This window comes from Patiria miniata, unplaced genomic scaffold (assembly GCF_015706575.1).
Source record: "Patiria miniata isolate m_02_andy unplaced genomic scaffold, ASM1570657v1 HiC_scaffold_4, whole genome shotgun sequence".
In the NCBI taxonomy this organism is placed as follows: Eukaryota; Metazoa; Echinodermata; class Asteroidea; order Valvatida; family Asterinidae; genus Patiria; species Patiria miniata.
The window spans coordinates 8260652-8285921 of NW_024037071.1; the positions used below are offsets into that span (position 1 = coordinate 8260652).

The following is a 25270-nucleotide window of genomic DNA, read 5'->3' on the forward strand; positions in this document are numbered from 1 at the left end:
GATGTTTCTTGGGGTGGTTACGGTTAGAATTTATAGCAAGAGAAAGGGCAACCAAGTGTGAAATGCCCAGGGGTCCAGAAGCCCCAAGACAAAATGGTGAACTTTCAGGCTCTATTCACCTCGCATTCGCATTCGCATGCGCAAGACGTATGAACTTCATAGATATTGATGAGGAGATTAATATTGAGTCCACAGCCTGTGTGATAGTTTGTTGTTTTAATGTTTACAAGTTCAGAGCTTTCTCAATTGCTACCGCCACAGCGATCACCCGCCTGTCACTGCCTGTGTATCCCTCGATCTGCATGCCGAAAGGAACACCACTACGCCGTGCAAACCCACCGGGAATAACCAGCGAAGGGTTGTTGCAGATGTTGCCGAAGTCGTCATTCTGCGTGATCAGCCCCAAGAGCTCGGAGTTTCGATCCTCAAAAGTGCGTAAGGTAGGCGGGGGGATCTTGTTGGCCGGAACCAGGATGCAGTCCAGGTGGTGGTCCTCGAAGAAAGGCCTCAGATTTTTCCTGGCCTCTTCCCTGGTAGCCATTGCCTTTTTGTATTCCTCTTCGGTCGGGGGATTTTTCAGCGCGTATTGAAAGTATCCCTTTACATCTGGGGAGGCGATTTTGTCGATGACGCTTTGTGCAGTGACGTCATGGCCATGGTAGCTCAGATACCCCTCCAGTCGAGGTATCATCTCTTTGTAAACGGTCGCCTGGACATATTTCTCCAGCAACTCCCTCGACCCAGGAACCTCCGGCACCTCTACAATCCCAAAGCCTTTCTCCTTCAGCCTGACCAAAAAACGCTCTGCATACTCCTCCACTTCAGCGTCTAGACCTTCCCAGAAGGAAGGCCGGGGCACCCCGATTCTGATCTGTCCCGGTTTCAATTCTTCGTGGGGTTCTTCTCCCGTCATGACGCCGTCGAGGATCGCGATATCCACAGCGCTGCGTACCAGGGGACCCACTGAGTCTCTCACATGAGACATCTTGACGCCGTAATCAGCCGGCCAGCGACCACTGGTCGGTCGTAGACCGAAGACCCCGCAGTATGAGGAGGGTATCCGGATCGACCCACCAGTGTCAGTACCCAGGGCAGCCGGGACGATGTCAGCAGAGACTGCCCCGCCACTACCACCACTACTTCCCCCGCAGGTGTAGTCAAAATTGTGGAAGTTGTGGCACGGTCCTTTATGATCGTTGCGGCTTGAGATTCCAAAAGCCAGCTCATGCATGTTAGCTCGACCTGCGTGGATGGCCCCAGCATCAAACAACCTCCGAGCGACCTCGGCCGTGTGTTTGGGCTTCAGGCCGGCGAGACCAGGGGTACCTGCTTCGGTCGGCTCGCCTTCGATGTCGATGTTATCCTTCATGGCGATCGGGATGCCTTCAAGAGGCCGGTTGGTCTTGTTCCTGTACCTGGCATCTGCCTCCTGGGCATCCTTCAGCATCCGATCCGTGTTCATGGAGACGAAGTAATTGAAGACTTTCAGGTCCTGGGCCCGTTGGATGACTCGTCTTGTGTAGGCCTCGCATGTTAAGGTGCCATCACTGAAGCGCTGCAGAAGGTCGTTGATGCCTAATCGGTACATCTTGGAGGCTAAAGAAAGTAATGACAAAAATAGATCAGGAATCACAATAACAAGTGACAGCAAGGGCGTGCCTATTTGTTTCTATGGAATTTTGACATCCATGTTTAAAATTAAGTCTCTTTGCATTCAGGAGTATATAGTTGGATGCGTGGTTACTTCCCGTACAGGACTCACCTAGTGTTGTTTTTCCTGTGTATGTCATGCATGACATGGCCAAACTGATGAGTCCAATTTTTTCAGCGGAGTCAAAATTTCACACCACTACACCAGCGCAGATCGAGCAATTTTCGACATTAATTAATTAATCCGTTTGAAGTGGTTGTAGGCCTATTATAGTATGTATTCAGGATTTCCCTCTGGAGGTGTACAGAATTCTCGGAATTTATGAGAAAAAAAATCAAATTCAATTATCTAATGAATGATCCCAAACATTTTTCTTTATTTTGTGACGTTGTTTTTATTCGGTTCAAAAGTTACCAGAAAAATTGTTACAGCGCAAACACTTGAATCAAATGCAACAATGCAGTTTAGAAAACAAAGTTCAGAAACCTTTCAAAAAGCTCTCATTTCAAACGGACAAATCAAACTTACTACTGTGACCGGATACAACTACAGCAGTTCAGTAAACACTCATTTCCACATCAGTGCAGTTCAGTTCAGTTCAGTTCAGTTATTCTTATTCCTCCATGGTTATACAGTCCAGTACATGAAGGCGATCCTGAAATGAAGGCTAAGTGACAATTCTCATACTAAATTCACCTATAAATCTACAATAAAAACATTGAAATCAAAAATAATCCAGCAAAAACAGTTATCAACTCAAGTCGATCACTCCAGAACATGTTGACCTTAGCTCATGCATATTCATTAACTCTGTCATTAAACGCTTAAATCGTAACTTGAAAACATGAAAACAGTGATTTAAATTATACTCGAAAATGGACTATTTGACCTCTGACCTTAGTGCGTTACATGTATTAATACAACACGTAGCACATGTTGCGTGTTGTACACGTACAATGTACATAGTACAATGTACATGTACATTTACATGTCCATTTACATTGTACATGTACATTGTACATGTACGTGTAGCCTACGCAGAATTATCATCAAACTACAAAAACTATTGAATCTGTACTATTAAAGTTTGAACAAATAACACAATTCGAGAACACTCACCCTGAACGCCATTCAGTCGCTTAATACAATATCACTTAAAGATATCAGTGATTTTGCTAACTTTTTGGCACAGTGAAAAACTCGTTTTGTACATTTTTCTAACGCGTGGATATACAGTAACGTGATAGCGCCCTCAAGAATTCAATTTTTTTTTTAGAAAACCCTGGTTTGCGATTTGGTGTTTATATAATTCCAATTCCGGCGGAACGCCTTTTGAATGACAGTGACCATGAACTAATGCGAGTGCGAAATCTAAACGAAGTGGGGTTCAAGGCACGCTTAAAGGGCCCCGAAAAAAACCTCTGTGGTGCGATATCATGAGGCAATTTGTGATCACTTTAACCAATTTGTTTTAGCAAAGATCATCATTTAAACACCACTTTCGGGTTTGGAGTCATTAAATCGGCTACTTCTGAGCTCTAGACTAATCATAATGTAGGTGGCATTTTTTTTTCGGGGACAAAATAGCTAGCTAGTTAACATTTCCCCCGTCCCCACCAATCGACGCCCATGGTCGGTACAACAGACTCAACACGTTAATGTTATAGATGTAGGGCTTACATGTACATGTATGCTGTACAGCGTCAGTTGGTGAAATCGAAAATTTTGAGAGGGACCCTAAAACTTTTTAAAAACTTTACTCTGCGTGTGTGGGTTTGCTTTCAATGGGGGACGCTGATCAATATGGACATCAGAGGGTCAACAATTCTCAAATGTCCACAATAACTGACGATCGTGTACAAAACATCTTCTAACAAGTACAAACAAAAGAGGGACAAAAGGGGGTCCAGTCCACGATTTAAGGTGTTTAACACACTTGTATGGATTGGCCTATGTATACAAATAAAAACACAACAACCAACTTATATAACTTTCAATGGTAAAATACTATTTTCCGTAGTTGTATAAAATCTAACATTATTTATGTAAATGATCTGTTTAATGAAGATGGGGTATTTTCTATGAACTATCTTAAAACAAAGTTGACTACAAAACGGGATTGGTTAGTCGAAATATTCATGTTAAAAAGAGCCTTACCAAAAGACTGGTTACCAATGATAGTAGACAGTAAAGAAAAGATCGGTGTTGATATTAAACTTCATGTTTATCCTAGTCTAGGTAATCTAGAATACATTACAACTAGAAATATTTATAATAAATTGATAGACGAAAGAAGTAAAACACCTCAGGTTGAATCGTGGTGGGAAAACGTACTTGGTAAAGATTAATTGGACTTCCACATGGAAAAAAGAAAATAGTCGACATTAAAGAAATAAAGTTGAGAAACTTCAATTACAGACTCATGCATCGTCTAATAGCAACGAAAGATTTATTGTATAAATGGAAAATTGAGAATAGTCCGTTATGCTCAATGTGTGACACGATTGACGGCTATAAACACGCATTCTGTTTACAAACAATTGAATTCTGGAATCAATTAAAGGTTTACTATCAAGAAAAAAACAAAAAGTAGTTTTATCACACCGACATTGTCAAGAAAAAAACAAAAAGTAGTTTTATCACATTGTCAAACCTATTAACAGGTTTTGATTGAAGACGTGAGGTTCATTTAATAATTACGATAGCAATGCTTTCATTACATAAAGCACGAATCAAAATGAGTATAGAATATAAAAGGATAAATATTTTTAATGTGTTCATTACAGAGCTATTATTTAGGGCAAAGTTACAAAAGAAAAAAAAAGACTTCTGGCAACATTTTATGACTTAACTGTATATATCTATTTAATTAATATGCTTACTGCTGTTTACACTTGTATAATTAAGTATATTCAAAATGATAAAACCATATTATTATAACCTATGGTTCTTAAATATATTAATTAATGTTGTGTATATCATTTACGATTGTTATCTATGTACTTTCTAAAGATTGTAATAACTAGATTTGCAATATTGTAATAAATGGAAAACAAAAAAATTAAAAAGCCAAAAGGCGGGTCGGGCGAGGGCCCTCGCGCGGGTCTAGAAGCCCATAGACAAAATGCTGCCGGTCTATCAGGCTCTATTCGCTTCGCATTCGCATGACGTATAAACCGGCCTCTACCATTCAGGCCCTATTTTCAAAAATATTTTCCCACATGTTTATGCGGGCATTAATTTTGAGTCCACGGCACGTGATAGTTCGCTGTTTGAATGTTTACAAGTTCAGCGCTTTCTCAATAGCTACCGCCACGGCGATCACCCGCCTGTCACTGCCCGTGTATCCCTCGATCTGCATGCCGAAGGGAACACCGCTACGCCGCGCAAACCCTCCGGGAATAACCAGCGAAGGGTTATTGCAGATGTTGCCGAAGTCGTCATTCTGCGTGATCAGCCCAACGAGCTCGGAGTTTCGATCCTCGAAGGCGCGTAAGGTAGGCGGCGGGATCTTGTTGGCCGGGACCAGGATGCAGTCCAGGCGGTGGTCCTCGAAGTAGGTCTTCAGATTCTTCCTGGCCTCTTCCCTGGCAGCCATTGCCTTTTTGTATTCCTCTTCGGTCGGGGGATTTTCCTGTACGTATCGAAAGTATCCCTTCACATCTGGGGAGGCGATCTTGTCGATGACGCTTTGCGCTGTGACGTTGTGGCCGTGGTAGCTCAGATACTCCTCCAGCCGAGGTATAACCTCTTGGTTGATGGTCACCATAAAGTATTTTTCCAGCAACTCCCTCGACCCGGGAACCTCCGGTACCTCTACAATGCCAAAGCCCGTCTCCCTCAGCCTGACCAAAAACCGCTCTGCGTACTCCTCCACTTCGGCGTCTAGACCTTCCCAGAACTGAGGTCGGGGCACCCCGATCCTGATCTGCCCCGGTTTCAGTTCCTCGTGGGGTTGTTCTCCAGTCATGACGCCGTCGAGGATCGCAATATCCACGGCGCTGCGTACCAGGGGACCCACTGAGTCTCTCACATGAGACATTTTGGCGCCGTAATCAGCCGGCCAGCGACCGCTGGTCGGTCGCAGACCGAAGACCCCGTTGTACGAGGAGGGTATCCGGATCGACCCACCAGTGTCGGTACCCAGAGCAGCCGGGACGATGTCAGCAGAGACCGCCCCTCCGCTGCCGCCGCTACTTCCCCCGCAGGTGTAGTCAAAATTGTGGAAGTTGTGGCACGGCCCTTTATGAGCGTTGCAGCTTGAGATTCCAAAAGCCAGCTCGTGCATGTTAGCTCGACCGGCGTGGATGGCCCCGGCATCGAACAACCTCCGAGCGACCTCGGCCGTGTGTTTGGGCTTCAGGCCGGCGAGACCAGGGGTACCTGCTTCGGTCGGCTCGCCTTCGATGTCGATGTTATCCTTCATGGCGATCGGGATGCCTTCAAGAAGCCTGTTGGTCTTGTTCTTGTACCTGGCATCTGCCTCCTGGGCATCCTTCAGCATCCGATCCGTATTCATGGAGACGAAGTAGTTGAAGACTTTCAGGTCCTGGACTCGTTGGATGACTCGTTTTGTGTAGGCCTCGCATGTCAAGGAGCCATCACTGAATTGCTGCAGAAGGTCGTTAATGCCTAATCGGTACATCTTTGAGGCTACGAAAATAATGACAAGAATAGATCGGGAATCACAATCACAAGTCACAGCAGGGGCATGTCTATTTGTTTCCATGAGTTGGAGAATGGTATTAGCTTACTGAGAAATCCAGATTATTATTAGGGGTGGGGGACATCAATCGATGTTGCAAGTGCTGTACATGTAGTTGTATACATGTAGTCATATAAAACCGCGTAGCTGTACTCAAGGCAGTTCTTATTTCATTGACTACATGGCACTTTAGAGTGGACTATTTGCAGCTACCAAAATAATTATTGTTAAAAGCCTACATGGTTTAAAGATAGTAATGACAATTCATCCTTTAAAATAATCTTCCTCATGGAATATGTTAATTCCATGCCTGGCTGAACGGCGCGTCGCGGAGCGACGGTCACGTGACAGACTAAAATGGAACTCGGGTGTGATATGGAATTTGGACCTGCATGTTTAATCATGTCTCTTTGCGTTGAGGACTATAATTGGACAGTTATCCTAATACAACAATTTAAGCCTAGCTTCATCTTTTAATAATAATAATAATAATAATAACTGGATTTGAATAGCGCCAAGTTACCAAAGGATACAAAGCGCTGGAAAAGAAGAAAGAGGAATAGAAGACAAAAACAACAAAAAAAGGACATGCAGCTACGTTTGGGGGAAAAGTTAGGTCTTGAGAGCCTTTTTGAAGGAAAAGACACTGCCTGAGTTTCTGATGGAAATGGGCAGGTTGTTCCATAGCCGGGAGGCGGCAACAGAGAAGGCCCTGTCACCAGCCAATATTTTCCTATCCTGTGTATAAAAATTGCGGCATGCGTGACAAGCCCGGACGCTGATTTTCTTTTACGGAGACAACATTTCATAACACACCGGGTGCGGTGCACCTTCCGGGGGTAGGCCCGCACTGCAACTCTTTTCAACGTGAATTGATGAATCCGTTTGAAGTGGTATTCCGCAGTAGGTCTTAATAATGTTAATAGTATTCATATATAACACCCGAATTTATACAATAATCATTGGTTTCAAAGGTTCCCGTGTAAAGATGCATGGTCGCCAGTCTCTAAACGCAAGTTGTTATATGGGGATGGGTACAAGACTAGGACACGCCACACCTATTCTTTCCATTTACAACTTCAAGATTCCTGATCCTTCTCCCTCAACCATTCAAAACACCTTTGCTTCTAGCCACAGTTTCATTTCTAGAAGTCATGAAATGGTATTAGGCCTACCAGCTGTGGGGACCACACACACGTAATGAAGAGGTCAAATAGGCTACATTGTTGGACACCCGAAAGTCCAAATTTTGCTGAATAACAAAAAATCCTCAGTCCCGCACCCCCCCCCCCCCCAATCCTATGTCCCATGTGGTTTTATTCGTGAAAATGGCATGCACATTTTCGTAGTCATGGGCCCGACAAAATCCACTTCACTGCATGCTCGACACTGGTTATGTGCCCCCATATTCATGATGTTGGCGTACAGAGTGCAGACCTTATTCCTTCTCAAAATCACAGTACATATATTTAAAATGATTTAAGGATCACTAAAATTAAACGGCCTACCTTAATTTCCTGTGAATGTCAAAAGTCCAAATGTGGCTTTGCCTATCAGCTAATTATCAGCAGCTCGAATGGTGGTGTTATTTGAACGATCGGGATAATGATCTGTCTATAGCAAAATGGCTACACTTGGCTCAATATATACCGCATCACGAGCTCAGTAACAGCGTGAATGTAGCTAGAGCACCCTTCACAATGGTTTAATTACAAAAGCAAACCTGGTGAATGCCTCGACATGTGAATTGAAATTCCAGGTTACATATCGCCGACAAGTGGTAGCCAGCCAGCTGACCCCATTGACCCGAGGCGTACATCAAGGGATCACATCAAAAGTTGACTCGCATTATACTAGGTTTGTAATATTTTGGAGGAGTGCGGCCATCTGAGAAATCTGAGAGGTACCCAAATGAGATATAATTTATCTGGTCGATGGCCGATGTCGGACCTTGGCTTTGACCTTGTACTTGAACCTTGTACGCCCTTGTACCTATAGCAACGACGTCCCATGGGCGGGAGATTCCGTTCCTTGTGTGGGACGCACGGTACACCAGGGGATTTGTACTATGTACACGCAGTGGACGTGCTTTGATAGCGCTTGGCGGCAAATGAATTGCAGTCAGGCAAGATGGCGTCGGTCGGTCACCCCCCAACTGTACTTTCTTTGCCGGTGAGGGGGTACTCGTGAACGGAGCGGTTTACAACCTCGTACCCAGGGTGTCAAGCAGTACGCGCCCATCACTACCTGCTCTCTCACCCTGGTATTGGATCATTTGCATGTGCAAGATTTTTGAACACGTATGCAAATGAGAATAGTCTGGTGCCTGCATATGTGCGTTACATTAGCGTTTGTTTTTGTATGCGGTGTCTGGGGTAAAAACAGAGTCAATTCGTCGCAGCGCGAGCATGGCGTGAGTTACGAAAACACGATTTTTATTCAATTAACGGTTACGATCTTAACGAAACAATATGCACTATCACATCTCATATTAATATTAACAAACTGGAAAGGAAATTTATATTTTTGAGAAGGCGTGGACGAATGATCGCGAAAACACGTACTGCACGTTGTGAATAAAAACACCAAGTAAACGATAAAAATCCATTACTAGCCAATTGCGGTATCGAATCAGGATACAGGAGGAACGTTTCCTATCCAGGGTTTACTATTGGAAACCGTGTTGGAAATAAAGTAAGCACTGGGGACGAGGTTAAGCGGTTTATCCTTCGCTCGTACCCCCCCCCCCCCCCCCCCCCCGCCCTGCAAACAGGACGCTGGGATACTCTGATGAATTCACGCTCTGATTGGTTGGATTATGCGTGACCTGTGACCGTCGCGTCATCACGGTCATGACTCGGCAAGGTTAGAAACGGCCGTTAAGACTGACTCATTACTCTTTTTTTCCTGTTTAGAGATTTGGGGTTTTTTTTCGTTGAAAAGCGTAATAATGTAGGAACTTCTGTAAAACTTATCTGTACTTGCTCAGGCTCTGTTTCGAATCACGAACGGTCATATGCGACGCTCAAAATTGTGTCCACATGGTCCGCAATGAAACAGAAATCACATCCGATATGGAACGTGTGCATTTTTATATGAACATTTCGGATAGCATTTGCGCACATATTCCAACTGCGGTCTTGAACAGCTGCAGCCAGATAAACATAGGTCATAGCTATGCCACTTCCTTCACAAGATTCTGTGAAGCTCATCAGAGTATCCCAGCGTCCTGTTTGCAGGGCGGGGGGTACGAGCGAACCCATACCCATGACTTCAACAGTACAAAATGCTTGCGTGTATATGAACTATCTTGTTTGAACTTGGAATGATCTGTTACAGTAATACAAAATTAAAACTGTTCCTCGTAAAAATTGGCAACAGGAAAAAGAAAATGATAAATTTCCAGCATTATTGTTTCTTGGGGTGATTACGATTAGAAATCGTTCTGTCACAATTGTTAGCAAAAGCAAGGGTACCCCGGTGGAAAATACTCATCGAGGGGTCGTGTGAAGGGTCCGGAAGCTCAATAGTATGGAATTCCATCTCTGCCAAGTTACACGGCGCATGTTTGGGAGATCCAAGCAAGCCTCCCAAACATGCGCCGTCGACGGCGCATTGTCGCGTCGTGCCGTCGCATAGTCGCGTCGTGCCGTCGCGTCGTGCCGTCGCATTGTTTTGTACTGTTTGTATAGGGCCGTCGCATAGTCGCGTCGTGCCGTCGCATAGTCGCGTCGTGCCGTCGCATAGTCGCGTCGTGCCGTCGCATAGTCGCATTGTCGCATAGTCGCATTGTCGCATAGTCGCATAGTCGCATAGTCGCATAGTCGCATAGTCGCATAGTCGCATTGTCGCATAGTCGCATAGTCGCATAGTCGCATAGTCGCATAGTCGCATAGTCGCATAGTCGCATAGTCGCATAGTCGCATTGTCGCATAGTCGCATAGTCGCATAGTCGCATAGTCGCATAGTCGCATAGTCGCATAGTCGCATAGTCGCATTGTCGCATAGTCGCATTGTCGCATAGTCGCATAGTCGCATAGTCGCATTGTCGCATTTTATAGGGGCCTATCTTGAGTTTCGTCAAATGAGGGCGCGCTCGATCGTATGGAATTCCATCTCTGCCAAGTTACACGGTGCATGTTTTTCATCCTAGCGTAATTCATCCTAGCGAAAGTACATAAAAAGGAAAGATAATAAATATTATTTATGTTCCATGTATATAGGGAATAAATGGAAACAAAATCAAATTGATTTGACAGTTTTTAATAGTGGCCATTAGTAACCATAACAATAAAAACATGTTAAAAACATGTTTGACAGATTACTTCCCTGATTCTTGGACGGAAACTTGCAGATAACCAGACACAATTAACTCAGTGGTCGAGTCCACATCACTCTTTAGTTAAGTACTTTGAAAAGCAAATGCTTACCTCTAAATTAAGGAGAAACTGACCAAGTGCCCTATCATCTAGATTAAACCTTCGCAGGATACGGTGCAAGGTTCTTATACTATGCACGAAATGAAACATTAATACATAATCAATTGTGTTTCACATAATTATGAAGGTTTTTTTTTACTTTTCCCATGTACTAATTTCATAAAAAGCAATACCATGTCAGTCTCATGGGCCATATGCAACTGCTGCCAAGTGAACTTCTTTTGTGGAACTAGGCCTATTTCTTCATCTTTAATGGGGTATCTTTAAAATGTCTGTAGGGGTTTTTTTTGGCTTGCTCATGTCGGAAAGGTTCGGAAAGAATGATTCCATGGCATTTTGGCAAGGAGGGATTTGGCAAACACTTTTTCTTGCACCTCTTGATTTAATTGGATTATCTTACGTTTTTAAAAAGGACTGTTTTTCTCAAACATTATTTTTAATCATAAATTACCTGCAACGAAGACCATGTCGAATCTCAAAAATGCCACAAATTTCAGGATAGGTGTAACCAGCTGCAAAGTAATGGCAGATCAGATCATACCCTGGGAATTTCATGTAAGTGAAAATATGTAACATTCATAGAAACTAGGTCAAATGGAAAACATCATTGTAGCTCAAGTTCAAATATAAGAACATAGGCCTATGTCCTAACTAAAGCTTTAATTTTTTTAGAATTAGGTCCATAGCTTTTCAACATTTCTGCAACACATACAAAGGAAATACATAGAAACAGGATGCAACATTAAACAGAGTTCTTATGAGAAGCTACAATTTATTCTCTTCTCTTCTGGATTCTAACCCTGATTATTCTAGTATTGAGTCGGTCGGAGCTGTTGAATTTGACATGCTCACTCATAGTCATAGACATGCCCAATAAAAACTTTCACTCAAGAGAGAAACATGGAGAAGCCAAACTGACCAATCAGGTGCCAGAATTCCATTTTGTGACATCACATCTGACCGATAATAGCAATAGTTACAACTACAACAAGTCAATTAAAAAATATGTATTCACAAATTAACAGTCGGAGGGGGCAGGCTATCGTTTGAATATGGAAATAAAAGTACGGTGGACCGTGTCCAACGGTATCTAGTGACGGGCGGGTCCTGCCGCGGTCATCTATTGTATTAATTATTAGTTCTGGATACCCTCCAATTGTTTAAAATATCGATACATTCGGGCGATTAACTATATAGCGTTAGGCCTAAGGCTTGCGGGTACATGCATTTCAAAAGGATACTGTTCTCTTGGCAACGCATATAAGGATTCATTAATGTATACTCTGAAGATGTAAGCCTATTCATCTTTTGGCACGATTTCTAACTCGAAAGCAACTGGAATATGGGGAGGATGACCAAATTAGTTGCACCCAAACACCGCACGACAGCGCCCCCTTGGTGAAGCCCTGGAAAATTAATGAATGAAAATGCGACAATGCGACTATGCGACAATGCGACTATGCGACTATGCGACAATGCGACTATGCGACTATGCGACTATGCGACTATGCGACTATGCGACAATGCGACAATGCGACTATGCGACTATGCGACTATGCGACAATGCGACAATGCGACTATGCGACAATGCGACTATGCGACTATGCGACAATGCGACTATGCGACAATGCGACTATGCGACAATGCGCCGTGATCTCCCAAACATGCGCCGTGTAACTTGGCAGAGATGGAATTCCATACAATAGGGCTTACATTCAGGCTCTATTCGCTTCCCATTCGCAAGATAAGACATTATGAACCGGCCTCCACCAATTTAAAAGTCTGTACAGTTCCGGCTCTATTTTCATAAACGTTTTCCAAATATTTATGAGAACATTAATATTGAGTCCAAGGCCCGTGATAGTTCGTTGTTTGGATGTTTACAAGTTCAGCGCTTTCTCAATAGCTACCGCCACGGCAATCACCCGCCTGTCACTGCCCGTGTATCCCTCGATCTGCATGCCGAAGGGAACACCGCTACGCTGTGCAATCCCGCCGGGAATAACAAGCGAAGGGTTGTTGCAGTTGCTGCCGAAGTCGACATTCTGCGTGATCAGCCTCCGGAGTTCGGTATTTCGATCCTCGAAAGCGCGTAAGGTAGGCGGCGGGATCTTGTTGGCCGGGACAATGATGCAGTCCAGGCGGTGGTCCTCGAAGTAGGTCATCAAATTCTTTTTGGCCTCTTCCCTGGTAGCCACTGCGTTCTTGCATTCCTTCTCGGTTGGACAATTCTCCATCGCGTATTGAAAAAGTTCCTTTACATCTGGGGAGGCGATCTTGTCGATGATGCTTTGCACAGTGACGTCATGGCCGTGGTAGCTCAGATACTCCTCCAGCAGAGGTATGATCTCTTGGTTGATGGTGAAGTATATTTCCGGCAACTCCCTCGATCCGGGAATCTCTGGCACCTCTACAATCCCAAAGCTCTTCTCCTTCAGCCTGACCAAAAACCGCTCTGCGTACTCCTCCACTTCGGCGTCTAGACCTTCCCAGAACTGAGGTCGGGGCACCCCGATCCTGATCTGCCCCGGTTTCAGTTCCTCGATAAATAGGCTTAACGGGTTATAACGCCGACCATGTGGCAGCCAGCCAGCTGACCCCATTGACCCGAGGCGTACATCAAGGGATCACATCAAAAGTTGACTCGCATTATAGGTTTGTAATATTTGGAGGAGTGCGGCCATCTGAGAAAATCTGAGAGATACCCAATGAGATATAATTTATTTGGTCAATGGTCCATGCACTGTGCCGATGTCGGACCCTGGCTCGTGGACTTTGTACTTGTATACTGACCATAAGCATCCATGACTTCAGCAATATAAAATGCTTGCGTATATATGAACTATATCTTGTTCAAACTTAAGCAGTCCACAGTGACTGAAGTCCAATTTGACAGTGGACAGTCTAATTTCAATCAGTAAAGATCAGCAATATTAAATCAAAGTCTATTTTGCTAGTGACAACAAATTTTGGAAAGAAACTGAAGCCATCGTGTCCGAATAAGGTAAGAATTAACACCCAACACTGTTCAACCGCCGAACGTTATGAAATAATTTTGTGGCGATCACTGATTGAGAATAAAATGTCTTGGAGGACATATAGTTTTTTTTTTTTAAATAAACTTGAGGGACTCACTATCATTTACAAACAAATCTAAAATGACCGTTAATGAGAACTGTATTCAAGCAAAACCTAATCACGCAAGTACGCAATGTGAAAATAAACGTGTTCGAACAAGGGGACCTATAGATACGAAAATGCCGGATGTGAAAGGTCGGACAGTACAATTCGTTTTTACCCGTGCATCTGCACCTGACTTCTCATCATTTTATTCTTGTGAAAAGTCAAGATACATTTCCAGCATTATTGTTTCTTGGGGTGATTACGGTTAGAAATCGTTCTGTCACAATTGTTAGCAAAAGCAAGGGCACCCCGGTGGAAAATGCTCATAGAGGGGTCGTGCGAAGGGTCCGGAAGCTCAAATTAAGGGCTTACATTCAGGCTCTATTCGCTTCGCATTCGCAAGACATATATGAACCGGCCTCCACCAATTAAAAATCTGTACAGTTCCGGCTCTATTTTCATAAACGTTTTCCAAATATTTATGAGGACATTAATATTGAGTCCAAGGCCCGTGATAGTTCGTTGTTTTAATGTTTACAAGTTCAGCGCTTTCTCAATAGCTACCGCCACGGCGATCACCCGCCTGTCACTGCCCGCGTATCCCTCGATCTGCATGCCGAAGGGAACACCGCTACGCTGTGCAATCCCGCCGGGAATAACGAGGGAAGGGTTGTTGCAGTTGCTGCCGAAGTCGACATTCTGCGTGATCAGCCTCCGGAGCTCGGTATTTCGATCCTCGAAAGCGCGTAAGGTAGGCGGCGGGATCTTGTTGGCCGGGACAATGATGCAGTCCAGGCGGTGGTCCTCGAAGTAGGTCTTCAAATTCTTCCTGGCCTCTTCCCTGGTAGCCATTGCGTTCTTGCATTCCTCCTCGGTTGGACGATTCTCCATCGCGTATTGAAACAGTTCCTTTACATCTGGGGAGGCGATCTTGTCGATGATGCTTTGCACGGTGACGTCATGGCCGTTGTAGCTCAGATACTCCTCCAGCAGAGGTATGATCTCTTGGTTGATGGTGAAGAATATTTCCAGCAACTCCCTCGATCTGGGAATCTCTGGCACCTCTACAATCCCAAAGCTCTTCTCCTTCAGCCTGACCAAAAACCGCTCTGCGTACTCCTCCACTTCGGCGTCTAGACCTTCCCAGAACTGAGGTCGGGGCACCCCGATCCTGATCTGTCCCGGTTTCAGTTCCTCGTGGGGTTCCTCTCCCGTCATGACGCAGTCGAGGATCGCGATATCCACGGCGCTGCGTACAAGGGGACCCACTGAGTCTCTCACATGAGACAACTTGGCACCGTAATCAGCCGGCCAGCGACCGCTGGTCGGTCGCAGACCGAAGACCCCGTTGTACGAGGAGGGTATCCGGATCGATCCACGAGTGTCAGTACCCAGGGCAGCCGGGACGATGTCTGCAGAGACCGCCCCTCCGCTGCCGCCGCTACTTCCCCCGCAGGTGTAGTCAAAATTGTGGAAGTTGTGGCACGGCCCTTTATGAGCGTTGCAGCTTGAGATTCCCAAAGCCAGCTCGTGCATGTTAGCTCGACCGGCGTGGATGGCCCCGGCATCGAACAACCTCCGAGCGACCTCGGCCGTGTGTTTGGGCTTCAGGCCGGCGAGACCAGGGGTACCTGCTTCGGTTGGCTCGCCTTCGATGTCGATGTTATCCTTCATGGCGATCGGGATGCCTTCCAGAGGCCGGTTGGTCTTGTTCCTGTACCTGGCATCTGCCTCCTGGGCATCCTTCAGCATCCGATCCGTATTCATGGAGACGAAGTAGTTGAAGACTTTCAGGTCCTGGGCTCGTTGGATGACTCGTCTTGTGTAGGCCTCGCATGTCAAGGTGCCGTCACTGAAGCGCTGCAGAAGCTCCTTGATGCCTAATCGGTACATCTTTGAAGCTACGAAAATTATGACAAAAATAGATCGGGAATCACAATCACAAGTCACAGCAGGGGCATGTCTATTTGTTTCCATGAGTTGGAGAATGGTATTAGCTCACTGAGAAATCCAGATTATTACTAGGGGTGGGGGACATCAATCGATGTTTCGAGTGCGCATGCTGTACATGCAGTTGTATAGTCCTATAAAACCGCGTAGCTGTATTCAAGGCAGTTCTTATTTCATTGACTACATGGCACTTTAGAGTGGACCATTTGCAGCTATCCAAAAAGTAATCAACCAAATTATTGTTAAAAGCCTACATGGTTTAAAGATAGTAATGGCAATAAACTCCCTGTGAAATTATTTCTTCTGGCACGCTGTCATTTTGAAGAAAACGATAAAAGAAAGTCATTTCCTGAGAGAAATGAGAACCCTGTCCCTAATGCTGATTTTTGGGATTGAGTCACGAGAGGGCGCAATTCAAAATATGACATGCAATTTTTTTAACTGAAATCGAGAATAGTGTGTTTTCTCGAAATGTACAGAATTCACAGAGCTAAAATTTCACCGGGTTAGTTGTTAATCCGTCTTTAGATTTTGAAAACTTTTGTTGCTTCAAATGAAAAGAAGGCAAAAATGAATTGTTCATTCTACATTGTCCCACTTTTTCCCCTCCCCCTTCTCCTTTTGCTTGAACTCCCCCTTTCATTGCTTTATCACCGGATGATGATGATGAAAAGACAATTCCTGAACTCGGTCGTCGGTATAAGCCAGGGGGACGGGGGAGTCTGGATATTGTCGCGCGCGGAAAGTAGGTGGCCCTTTTCAGAATACAGATGTATGAGTACACTTCTTTATGTGCATATCCTAATGGTATCGTGGGGGTGATGATCGTTTTGGCCGTAATCTCTCTCCACTCCCCCCGGCACCAAAACATTAGGACTTTAAATCCTCCTCACGGAATATGTTTATTCCGTGCATGGCTGAACGGCGCGTCGCGGAGAGACGGTCACGTAACAGACTAAAATGGAACTCGGGTGTGATCTGAAATTTGGACCTGCATGTTTATCATGTCTGTTTGCGTTGAGGACTATTGGACGGTTATCCTAATACAACATTTAAAGCCTATATAGCTGCATTGTTTCTTATCCAGTGTATAAAAACTGCGACATGCGTGACAAGGCCCGGACGCTGATTTTCTTTTACGGAGTCAACATTTCATAACTTAACACACCGGGTGCGGTGCACCTTCCGGGGGTAGGCCCGTACTGCAACTCTTTTCAACGTGAATTGATGAATCCGTTTGAAGTGGTATATTCCACAGTAGGTCTTAATAATGTTAATAGTATTTATATATAATACCTGAATTTATCATTTGGTTTCAAAAGTTCCCGTGTAAAGATGCATGGTCGCCAGTCTCTGCATGAACGCAAGTTGTTTTTGTACTCAACTGGGTACAAGACTAGGACACGCCACACCTATTCTTTCCAGTTACAACTGCAAGATTCCTTATCCTTCTCCTCACCCATTCAAAACACCTTTGCTTCTAGCCATAGTTTCATTTTTAGAAGTCATGAAATGGTATTACCAGTTGTGGGGACCACACACACGCAATGAAGAGGTCGAATAGGCTACATTGTTGGACACCCGAAAGTCCAAATTTTGCTGAATACAAAAATCCTCAGTCCCGCACCTCCCCCCCCCCCCCCATGATCCTATGGCCCCATGTGGTTTAATTCGTGAAATTGACATGCACAAGTGATTTTCGTAATCAACGGCCCGACCGTCCACTTCACTGCATGCTCGACAGTGATTATGTGCCCCCATGTTCATGATGTATATGCATACTCAGTGCAGACCTTCCTCCTCAAATTCACAGTACATGTATTTGAAATGATTTATGGATCACTAAATTTAAAAGGCCTACCTTAATTTCCTGTGAATGTCAAAAGTCCAAATGCGGCTTTGCCTATCAGCTAAATATCAGCCGTTCGAATGATGTTCTTATTTGAACGAAATCTGTCTATAAAAATATGGCAACTTGAACATTGAACTTGAAGCTCAATACCGCATCACGAGCTCAGTAACAGTACTAGTAGTAGTAGTAGTAGTAGACACAGTTATTTCAATGCTACCATTTCCACACAGTAAAATGTTACAATGCCGTGTAAACATATAGCAAAATGTGAGGCGCTAGTTGTTATTCATCCGGGCGTAGCGCGGTAAACGCAACCTCGTCCCCAGTGCTTACTTTATTTCCAACCGCGTTTCCAATAGTAAACCCTGGATAGGAAACTTTCTTCCTGTATCCTGATTCGATACCGCAATTGGCTAGTAATGGATTTTTATCGTGTACTTGGTGCTATTATTCACAACGTGCAGTACGTGTTTTCGCGATCATTCGTCCACGCCTTCTCGAAAATACTAATTTCCTTTCCAATTTGCTAATATTAATATGAAATATGATACTGCATGTTGCCTCGATAAGATCGTAACAGTTTGATTTCAAAAATCGTGTTTTCGTAACTCACGCCGTGCTCGCGCTGCTACGAATTGACTCTGTTTTTACCCCAGACACCGCATACAAAAACAAACGCTAATGTGTAACGCATATCCAGGCACCAGACTGTTCCTCATTTGCATACGTGTGCAAAAATCTTGCACATGCAAATGATCCAATACCAGGGTGAGAGAGCAGGTAGTGGTGGGCGCGTACTGCTCGACACCCTGGGGACGAGGTTGCGGTAAACGATATCTTCGCTAGCGCTATGCATGCAGTCATATGTCTACAACCTCGTCCCCAGGGTGTCGAGCAGTACGCGCCCACCACTACCTGCTCTCTCACCCTGGTATTGGATCATTTGCATGTGCAAGATTTTTGCACACGTACGCAAATGAGGAACAGTCTGGTGCCTGGATATGCGTTACACATTAGCGTTTGTTTTTGTATGCGTTGTCTGGGGTAAAAACAGAGTCAATTCGTAGCAGCGCGAGCACGGCGTGAGTTACGAAAACACGATTTTTGAAATCAAACTGTTACGATCTAATCGAGACAACATGCAGTATCATATTTCATATTAATATTAGCAAATTGGAAAGGAAATTAGTATTTTCGAGAAGGCGTGGACGAATGATCGCGAAAACACGTAATGCACGTTGTGAATATATAGCACCAAGTACACGATAAAAATCCATTACTAGCCAATTTGGGTATCCAATCAGGACGTGATCCACCGGACGTGATCATACCCCGATGAGCATGTTAATTAACCCAAATTAACAGAAAGTAGCACCCCTAAGTACGTGTTTTCTTCTTCTGTTTTATGACTTTACTGTACAGTATTTACAAAGTCGTTCATTAATTGCTTCTCAAAAATGTGAATGTTTTGCTCAGATCGAGTCCACAAAAATGTGGGCCTATACAAAGGTGCTTTATATTTTTCATCGTACGTGTATCTTACAAGCTGAAAACATTTGTTCAGTTTGTTTTTTTTTAAGAAAAGCGCTGCATTCAATGCGGATGTCACATTGAAGAGAAAATTGTACACAATATAATATTGTCACTGAGTCATGTATGACCATAATGCAGGATCAAAACGAGTAGCAATTAAGACAATATGACAGGATCGTGACTATGCATCTCCTCGATTTTCTATTGATCACGACTTTTATCGTGGATGAGAAAAATCATTGTGGAGTACCCCGGCCTCCTGGTCTGGATCATTGATGTCATGCAGGTAATTCTGCAGGTAATTGTGGGTTCGAGAGCAGCCTGGGGTTACTGTGGTGCATGCGTGTGCCATCGCGCAAGATACTTTGCCACTCATTGATCCTCCCCACAGTGGGTACCTGTGAGGGCAGAGATGGTTACTGTGATTGATTTTATGGCCTATTTGTGCCGAAATGGCTATAAAGCATCGAGCTATAGGCCTATATACTCCCCAGGGCGCTGAGCTTGTCACTTGGAATGGAATGCGTCATTGGCCTTCTCTGCAGGGTAAGTAAGATGTACGCGCTTTGATGTTAGTTAAAAGCGCTATATAAGTGTCCATAATTGACTTCTCGGTTTGAAACTTATACAATTATGTATTCCTGAATCCGTCGATGTTTCGACAACGTTGTCCTTCTTGCATCAGAAACTGGAATTAATTGATGCTTCTGCGTTGGGCTTGTTGCCCCCATATAGAGGAGAAGAGACTCGATTTCGACTCCGCAATCAGAGTGCAGTTGACCCCCGAGCCCGCTCTCACTCGGTAATTAGAGTACCTGAACCTCCCCTGACTTGAGATCTTCAGGTCCCCGACGCAGCTTTGGAAGACGCTTTCGAGTTCCTCGCGAAATTTGGCAAGGTCGGATTGGAACGCTGGCCCGTACCGCTCGATCCTTTCCCACAGGGATCGGTTGAAGTGTGCGTGCAGTTTCGCGTCCACGGCGTTCCACTTCCGCATCCGGGCGCGCAGCGACTCCGGCACGGTATCCGCAGAGGTCGGAGGCCGCATGTTCTTGGCCACGTACAGGACATCGTCCGTGTCCCAGCACATCATGGATTTGAGGAGCAGCAGCGACTCGTCGTAGTACTCAGTGATCAGCACCAGGTCCAATTCGGCTTCCAACTTCCGGATGTAAGCATCCACCACCTCTTGGTCAGTGTGGTAAGTGTGGTCCAATCCAAGGTCGTACATCTGGTTGTTCTTGGCGTAGTACCATCGCAGGCCCTTCTGACCTTCCCAATTCAGATGCTTGAGTCTCTCCCGGTAGAAACTAGCCGCATCCAGGAAGCGGGCCAGCCTGGACGTCGCCGTGGAGTAGACTTTTTTCTCCTGAGTGAGGAAGGCGTCGTCGAACTGGAAATGCGAGAAAGCAGACTCGAACTGGAAGCCGGGGTCTCGGAGTATGGTCACATAGCGGGTCGGTGACTTCATAAAGGAATCGATGGCTGCCCGGTCGTAACGCACGTGGACGGTCATGAGGTTGTATTTGAACTTGGTGATGGCGTACTTGGAGACGCCGATGGGCGGCAGGAAGGTTTCACGAGGACTGTCTTTGCCGAGAGGGATGTAGCCAAGGTGGCCGTTGTGCACGCTCTTCTTGTTGATGGCGAAGGACAGGCCTCGAGTGTAGCCAAATCGGTTGATGATGTGGGAGAGGGTGGTGCTGCCGGTCTTGTGGGTCTTGACGAAGACCAGGTTGACCTGAGGATCACTGCCGTCACAGGTCGAATGATCACGAGCGAGAGTCGCCGCCCCCTGGAGCTCATTGAGAAATTGCGATCTGGAATAGAGAAAATGAAGGGTAAAGGTAGAATAAAACAAACCTGTACAAAGGAAGGTGATCCCGATAATCATGCGCTCTGTACCACTCCTACTGTGCATGTTTTGAAGAAAGGTTCAACAAGCTAAAACCCATAATCGATTCCTCGCACTTTCCTTTACATAATTTAACATTAACGTTTTAACAATGCAAGTTGTAATCAAGTCAATCACACGTCAATCAGAGGTCCAATCACTTATTAAATTTCACAAGTCGGTTCACAAGCAAACTGGGTATGAACCATGAGAAAGGAATGCTTTTGTGGTGTGATGGTTCATTTTGAATAGTTTGTGAGCTTGTGACAGGATGACTTGTGATTGACATGCAAGAACTTGAGAAAAACCGTGATGCCTACATTTCTCAGCTTCTATAAAGAACTGATTTGATGATCTTATTCACGGATACTATTTTCATTGATTTGTGATAATTTGCGACGTTTTTGCCCGACTTCGGAGATCCACACCAGCAGGCCTACCTCGGGATTGCGGACCGTGATCTAACCAGTACGGTGCGGGAAGCGAGTGCCGGTCTACGATGTACGGACTCCAACCTCCGGCCCGTCGGTCCCTTGGCTTGCGGAGTCCGCTGAGCCACGTGCATCGGGGTCATCGTCCGCAACATCAGGCCGAACCTCTCGAAGAGACAGGACAGGACGACCGCGCCGACGAGGAACAGGAAAATGAGCTGGTTTGGCTGCAATAAAGGCACGACACAAGGATTCATTTGGGGCTTTGTATGGCGATGTGGCGATGTCGTTTATCACCGTACCCCTGAGGGTTGCTCATCATGGCACCCAAGACGAAGCCCAGGGTGCCACTTGCCCCACCTCTCTTGAAATTCATCATTTTTTTTCAGAGACGTAGTCACTTCAATTATTGGAAGAGTTTTAAAGGAACAACGGGTGCCCTATATGCTTTATTGAATCTGCAGAACTCTTAACGCGCCACCTTCTTTTATTCAAGAGATCGTCCCTCAATTGGTGAGAGGTGGCTCTGAGAAACACAGAGGTGGCAACCATTATAGTGTTGATCTTCTCAGAAGTCAGAACCCCTAGCCTCTCAGATAGGGCATACAATAGTCACACCCTAAAGTGCATTCGTAAACTTCTCCCCAGACAACACGAATAAAACGGAATACACTGTTCAGGCCTATACATTATGTCAAAATTTAATGTCGAGTATGCACTCGTTGCTACAAAAATTTTGCCAGGCAGATCAGCCGTAGCAACTTACCCGGACTTCGCACATTCTCCCGCCCGAGCATTATTTCACCTTCTCACTAGGATGTAGGGCATCATTATGCATTCAAGATGGAACTCGGTAGGCCTACACTGCATCAGTACCAAGTTGTGTCAACACACTTTTGTAAGCACACTATTTCGTCCCGCAGAACACATCCAATGCACTACTGTGCAGTACTAACTTACTATATATATCGATCTAAGAGCAAGCCTCTTTGGAATCAATAATTTCCTTGTTGTGTTCTCGACTCCCCCCCCCCCCAACACAATGTGGGTTGGCAGTTACCTCCCATATGGGCATTCCGAATTCACGGGTTCCTTCCAGTCTAAACTTCATCCCTCGCTACAGAAGCCCTTAATACCCAATCTAAATGGACCCAGCTCTATGAAACCTCCCGAAAAGGAATGAACATTCTTTCTGACTGAACGAATACTTGCCCTCCTGTTAACTTGAAAGATTTGACGTCCCATTTTTTCCCCTAGAAAACGTTAAACGCGTCATCAGACACAACCATTACATGTACACGTTCTCTCATTGTATTGTTGAGGGACCCGATTTCCACAGCGTTATTTTCAGGTAAATGCCGAGCCAGTCAGTTTTTGATTCCCGCTTGAAAACCGAGTCAAATGTAAACAAAAAGGGTTTTTAATATTTTTTCCGTAAATGTAATAAATTAGACATTGGGTGGACTTCCTACAATACTCGGGCCTTTGAAAAATGATTAGTACATGTAGATACGATCTTTAACACTCGATCATCAGACAAAAGTCACCTTTAACTCCAAAACAAGTAAACAATAACAACTGTTACTTCTGAAATATGTTTATTTGTACATTTTTTTTGTATATTTAAATAACATCGTCTCTATTGGAGGATAAGCAAGGACTTCCCAAAAACGTCTACGATAATACAAGAGAAATCAAAGGAGTGTTGCCATAGTGCATTCTTCTAGCCCATGCATTGATGAGAAAGCTAATATAACAGCGCCCTCTAACGTTGATCACAGCCTAATCTAAAACATCTCTCCTTCAAACACATTCGTGTTTTGTTTTGTTTTTCTTCAATTTTTTTTCCAAATTTATTTTATAAAATCTTCGGGGGTGAAACAGAAGTCTAGTAAACTCTACAGACGTCCTATGTACCGTATTGCTGCCTACACCTTGCTCTTTTTTTTTCAATTTCATTCAAGTTACAAGTTCAGAAAAACAACAAGTTATTCATGAAAGATTGAAGTTTTAAACGTGAAGTTTTGTACAGTCGAATTTTTAAAACATGCTTCAATTTAAATACAATTCTATTTTTTTTTCTGATACAAAAACTCTGGAGAGATTGTAGCATACGGATCCCGGACACGCGTGGTAGACCACCCAAAATAGAGGGATCTCGTAAAGCTGTGATTTGAATGCACTGAACTTCCCTTGTTCTATTTACAATTCATTCACACAAAGGACATAAAATCACACTGTTTTTTTCATTTCTGTTGAATTTACAACCTTCAGTGATTCATCTTAAAAAAAGAAAAAGACAGTTGGCAGACGATGCTTGACTGGTTCTTGATACAGGCGAGTGATTAATTTATGAGCAACCAAGTTTGTAATAATTTCTTCATATTAACAAACAGATCAATTCAAATATGCACAGCAACATAGTTTCAGGCGAAAGCCGGATCCAGAGCACATTTTTTTTTGGTTTTTTTTTGGGTCAAAAGAGGGTCAAAACATTTTTGGCCCCAAATTTAATATGAAAAGCCGGGGGGGGGGGGGACTAGGACTCTTCATTCCATTGCTGCAATATGGTGTACGCAGTGGCTGCCTTTTTTGCGACGTAAATTTTTTTTCCAAAAATCCTTATCCAAAACAGTAGCTTCAAATTAATATTTAGCAAAAATGACCTCAGGAATATTTGACATAAACTGTTGGCAATTGCATTGCATAAAAGAGCATTGGTTTGCATCTGATGTTAACGGGACAAGAAAAAGTAACTGACAAAATTGGCAGTAGTAATGAGAGGTACATAGACTCATTTCAAGTTGCCAATAGGAGTTTTTTTTCACTGTGATATTGTTCCATACAATCCACTTATTGTCAGTGTGTTTACAGTTTTCCAAAGCCGGCAGTTTGAATTCATTATCTGTGCAAAGTTTCCCAGCAATGGTGAAAAACAAATGTCAAAAATACCATCAAAAATGCAAATGAATTTAGGTTTTTGCTACCAAGCTTGCTGCAACGAACCAATCATCAGCCTACCAGTCGTTAATATTCATTAATATACAAATCTACATAATGATTATTCATGAAAGTCAATCTGTACATAATTACAGGCAAATGCTTCAAATAAAAACAAACAAAAACAAAAAAGACTGTCCGATCATGGAATTATTATCTGATAGTAATGTTGAGGATGTCCTTGTTTAACTTCGATCTTTTGGTTTGGTTTGCCGGTCCCAACATGACTGCATTCTGTTTTCATACCTTTTTACCATTGAAACTTAATTTATAATGTGTAATTAGAATACCCCTCCCCTGCAAAGACAAAACTCATTTCATTTCTCCAAAGCATTTATAGCTTTAAAAAAAAATGACTTTCTTAAAAACAGACCCAATGTTTAAACATACTTTCCTTTGTTTCAGTGTAACCAAAAAACCCTTGGGTAACGGGGATACCTAAATTATTAGCTTAAAAATGAACAACAAAAATTGGAATGATCTGTTACAGTAATACAAATTAAAACTGTTCCTCGTAAAAATTGGCCACAGGAAAAAGAAAATGTTAAAAATTAATGAAAGAGCTTAAAACACTGCATGGGAAAAGAATAACAAAGAAACAAAGACAGAGTATGGAATTATATTTCTGATAAAAAGAAGAACAAAACAGAGACAAGATTGATAACACTAATCAGCAGACGGTATCTCACAAA

The 25270-nt window shown here is 44.0% G+C and overlaps 5 protein-coding genes across 7 annotated transcripts; all 5 read right to left on the reverse strand.

Annotated features, from left to right (window-relative positions):
- On the reverse strand, positions 1-2913 carry LOC119739868 (mandelamide hydrolase-like). Of its 3 annotated transcripts, none has more exons than XM_038214979.1 (3): positions 2771-2913; positions 2180-2306; positions 1-1596 (listed from the first exon to the last, which is right to left on the reverse strand). In XM_038214979.1, the coding sequence occupies exon 3, from the start codon at positions 1586-1588 to the stop codon at positions 224-226; it is 1365 nt and encodes a 454-aa protein (XP_038070907.1). In that variant the 5' UTR covers positions 1589-1596; positions 2180-2306; positions 2771-2913; the 3' UTR covers positions 1-223. The 3 variants fall into 3 exon arrangements, with proteins under 3 accessions (XP_038070907.1, XP_038070908.1, XP_038070909.1); XM_038214980.1 differs by having other exon boundaries at positions 2180-2318; XM_038214981.1 differs by having other exon boundaries at positions 2180-2347.
- Positions 2914-3638: 725 nt separating this feature from the next.
- On the reverse strand, positions 3639-8149 carry LOC119739869 (mandelamide hydrolase-like). Its single transcript, XM_038214983.1, has 2 exons — positions 7865-8149; positions 3639-6304 (listed from the first exon to the last, which is right to left on the reverse strand). The coding sequence occupies exon 2, from the start codon at positions 6294-6296 to the stop codon at positions 4932-4934; it is 1365 nt and encodes a 454-aa protein (XP_038070911.1). The 5' UTR covers positions 6297-6304; positions 7865-8149; the 3' UTR covers positions 3639-4931.
- Positions 8150-12671: 4522 nt separating this feature from the next.
- LOC119739871 (mandelamide hydrolase-like) lies at positions 12672-13598 on the reverse strand. Its single transcript, XM_038214985.1, has one exon. The coding sequence runs from the start codon at positions 13396-13398 to the stop codon at positions 12676-12678; it is 723 nt and encodes a 240-aa protein (XP_038070913.1). The 5' UTR covers positions 13399-13598; the 3' UTR covers positions 12672-12675.
- An 842-nt stretch (positions 13599-14440) lies between these two features.
- LOC119739870 (mandelamide hydrolase-like) lies at positions 14441-17884 on the reverse strand. The gene is made up of 2 exons (XM_038214984.1): positions 17730-17884; positions 14441-15819 (listed from the first exon to the last, which is right to left on the reverse strand). Exon 2 carries the CDS (start codon positions 15809-15811, stop codon positions 14453-14455), a length of 1359 nt encoding a protein of 452 aa, XP_038070912.1. The 5' UTR covers positions 15812-15819; positions 17730-17884; the 3' UTR covers positions 14441-14452.
- A 1097-nt stretch (positions 17885-18981) lies between these two features.
- On the reverse strand, positions 18982-22600 carry LOC119740189 (galactose-3-O-sulfotransferase 2-like). Its single transcript, XM_038215408.1, has 3 exons — positions 22345-22600; positions 21588-21805; positions 18982-21073 (listed from the first exon to the last, which is right to left on the reverse strand). The coding sequence occupies exons 1-3, from the start codon at positions 22357-22359 to the stop codon at positions 19948-19950; spliced, it is 1359 nt and encodes a 452-aa protein (XP_038071336.1). The 5' UTR covers positions 22360-22600; the 3' UTR covers positions 18982-19947.
- Positions 22601-25270: the final 2670 nt, after the last annotated feature.

Excerpts from the sequence above, each read along its gene's own strand:
- LOC119739870 (XM_038214984.1), bottom strand. The coding sequence starts at position 15,811 with ATGTACCGATTAGGCATCAAGGAGCTTCTGCAGCGCTTCAGTGACGGC.
- LOC119740189 (XM_038215408.1), bottom strand. Across the intron at positions 21,074-21,587 it reads TCACGGTCCGCAATCCCGAG|ATCGCAATTTCTCAATGAGC; the intron begins GTAGGCCTGCTG and ends TCTCTATTCCAG.
- LOC119739871 (XM_038214985.1), bottom strand. The coding sequence starts at position 13,398 with ATGGGGTCAGCTGGCTGGCTGCCACATGGTCGGCGTTATAACCCGTTA.
- LOC119739869 (XM_038214983.1), bottom strand. The coding sequence starts at position 6,296 with ATGTACCGATTAGGCATTAACGACCTTCTGCAGCAATTCAGTGATGGC.
- LOC119739868 (XM_038214979.1), bottom strand. The coding sequence starts at position 1,588 with ATGTACCGATTAGGCATCAACGACCTTCTGCAGCGCTTCAGTGATGGC.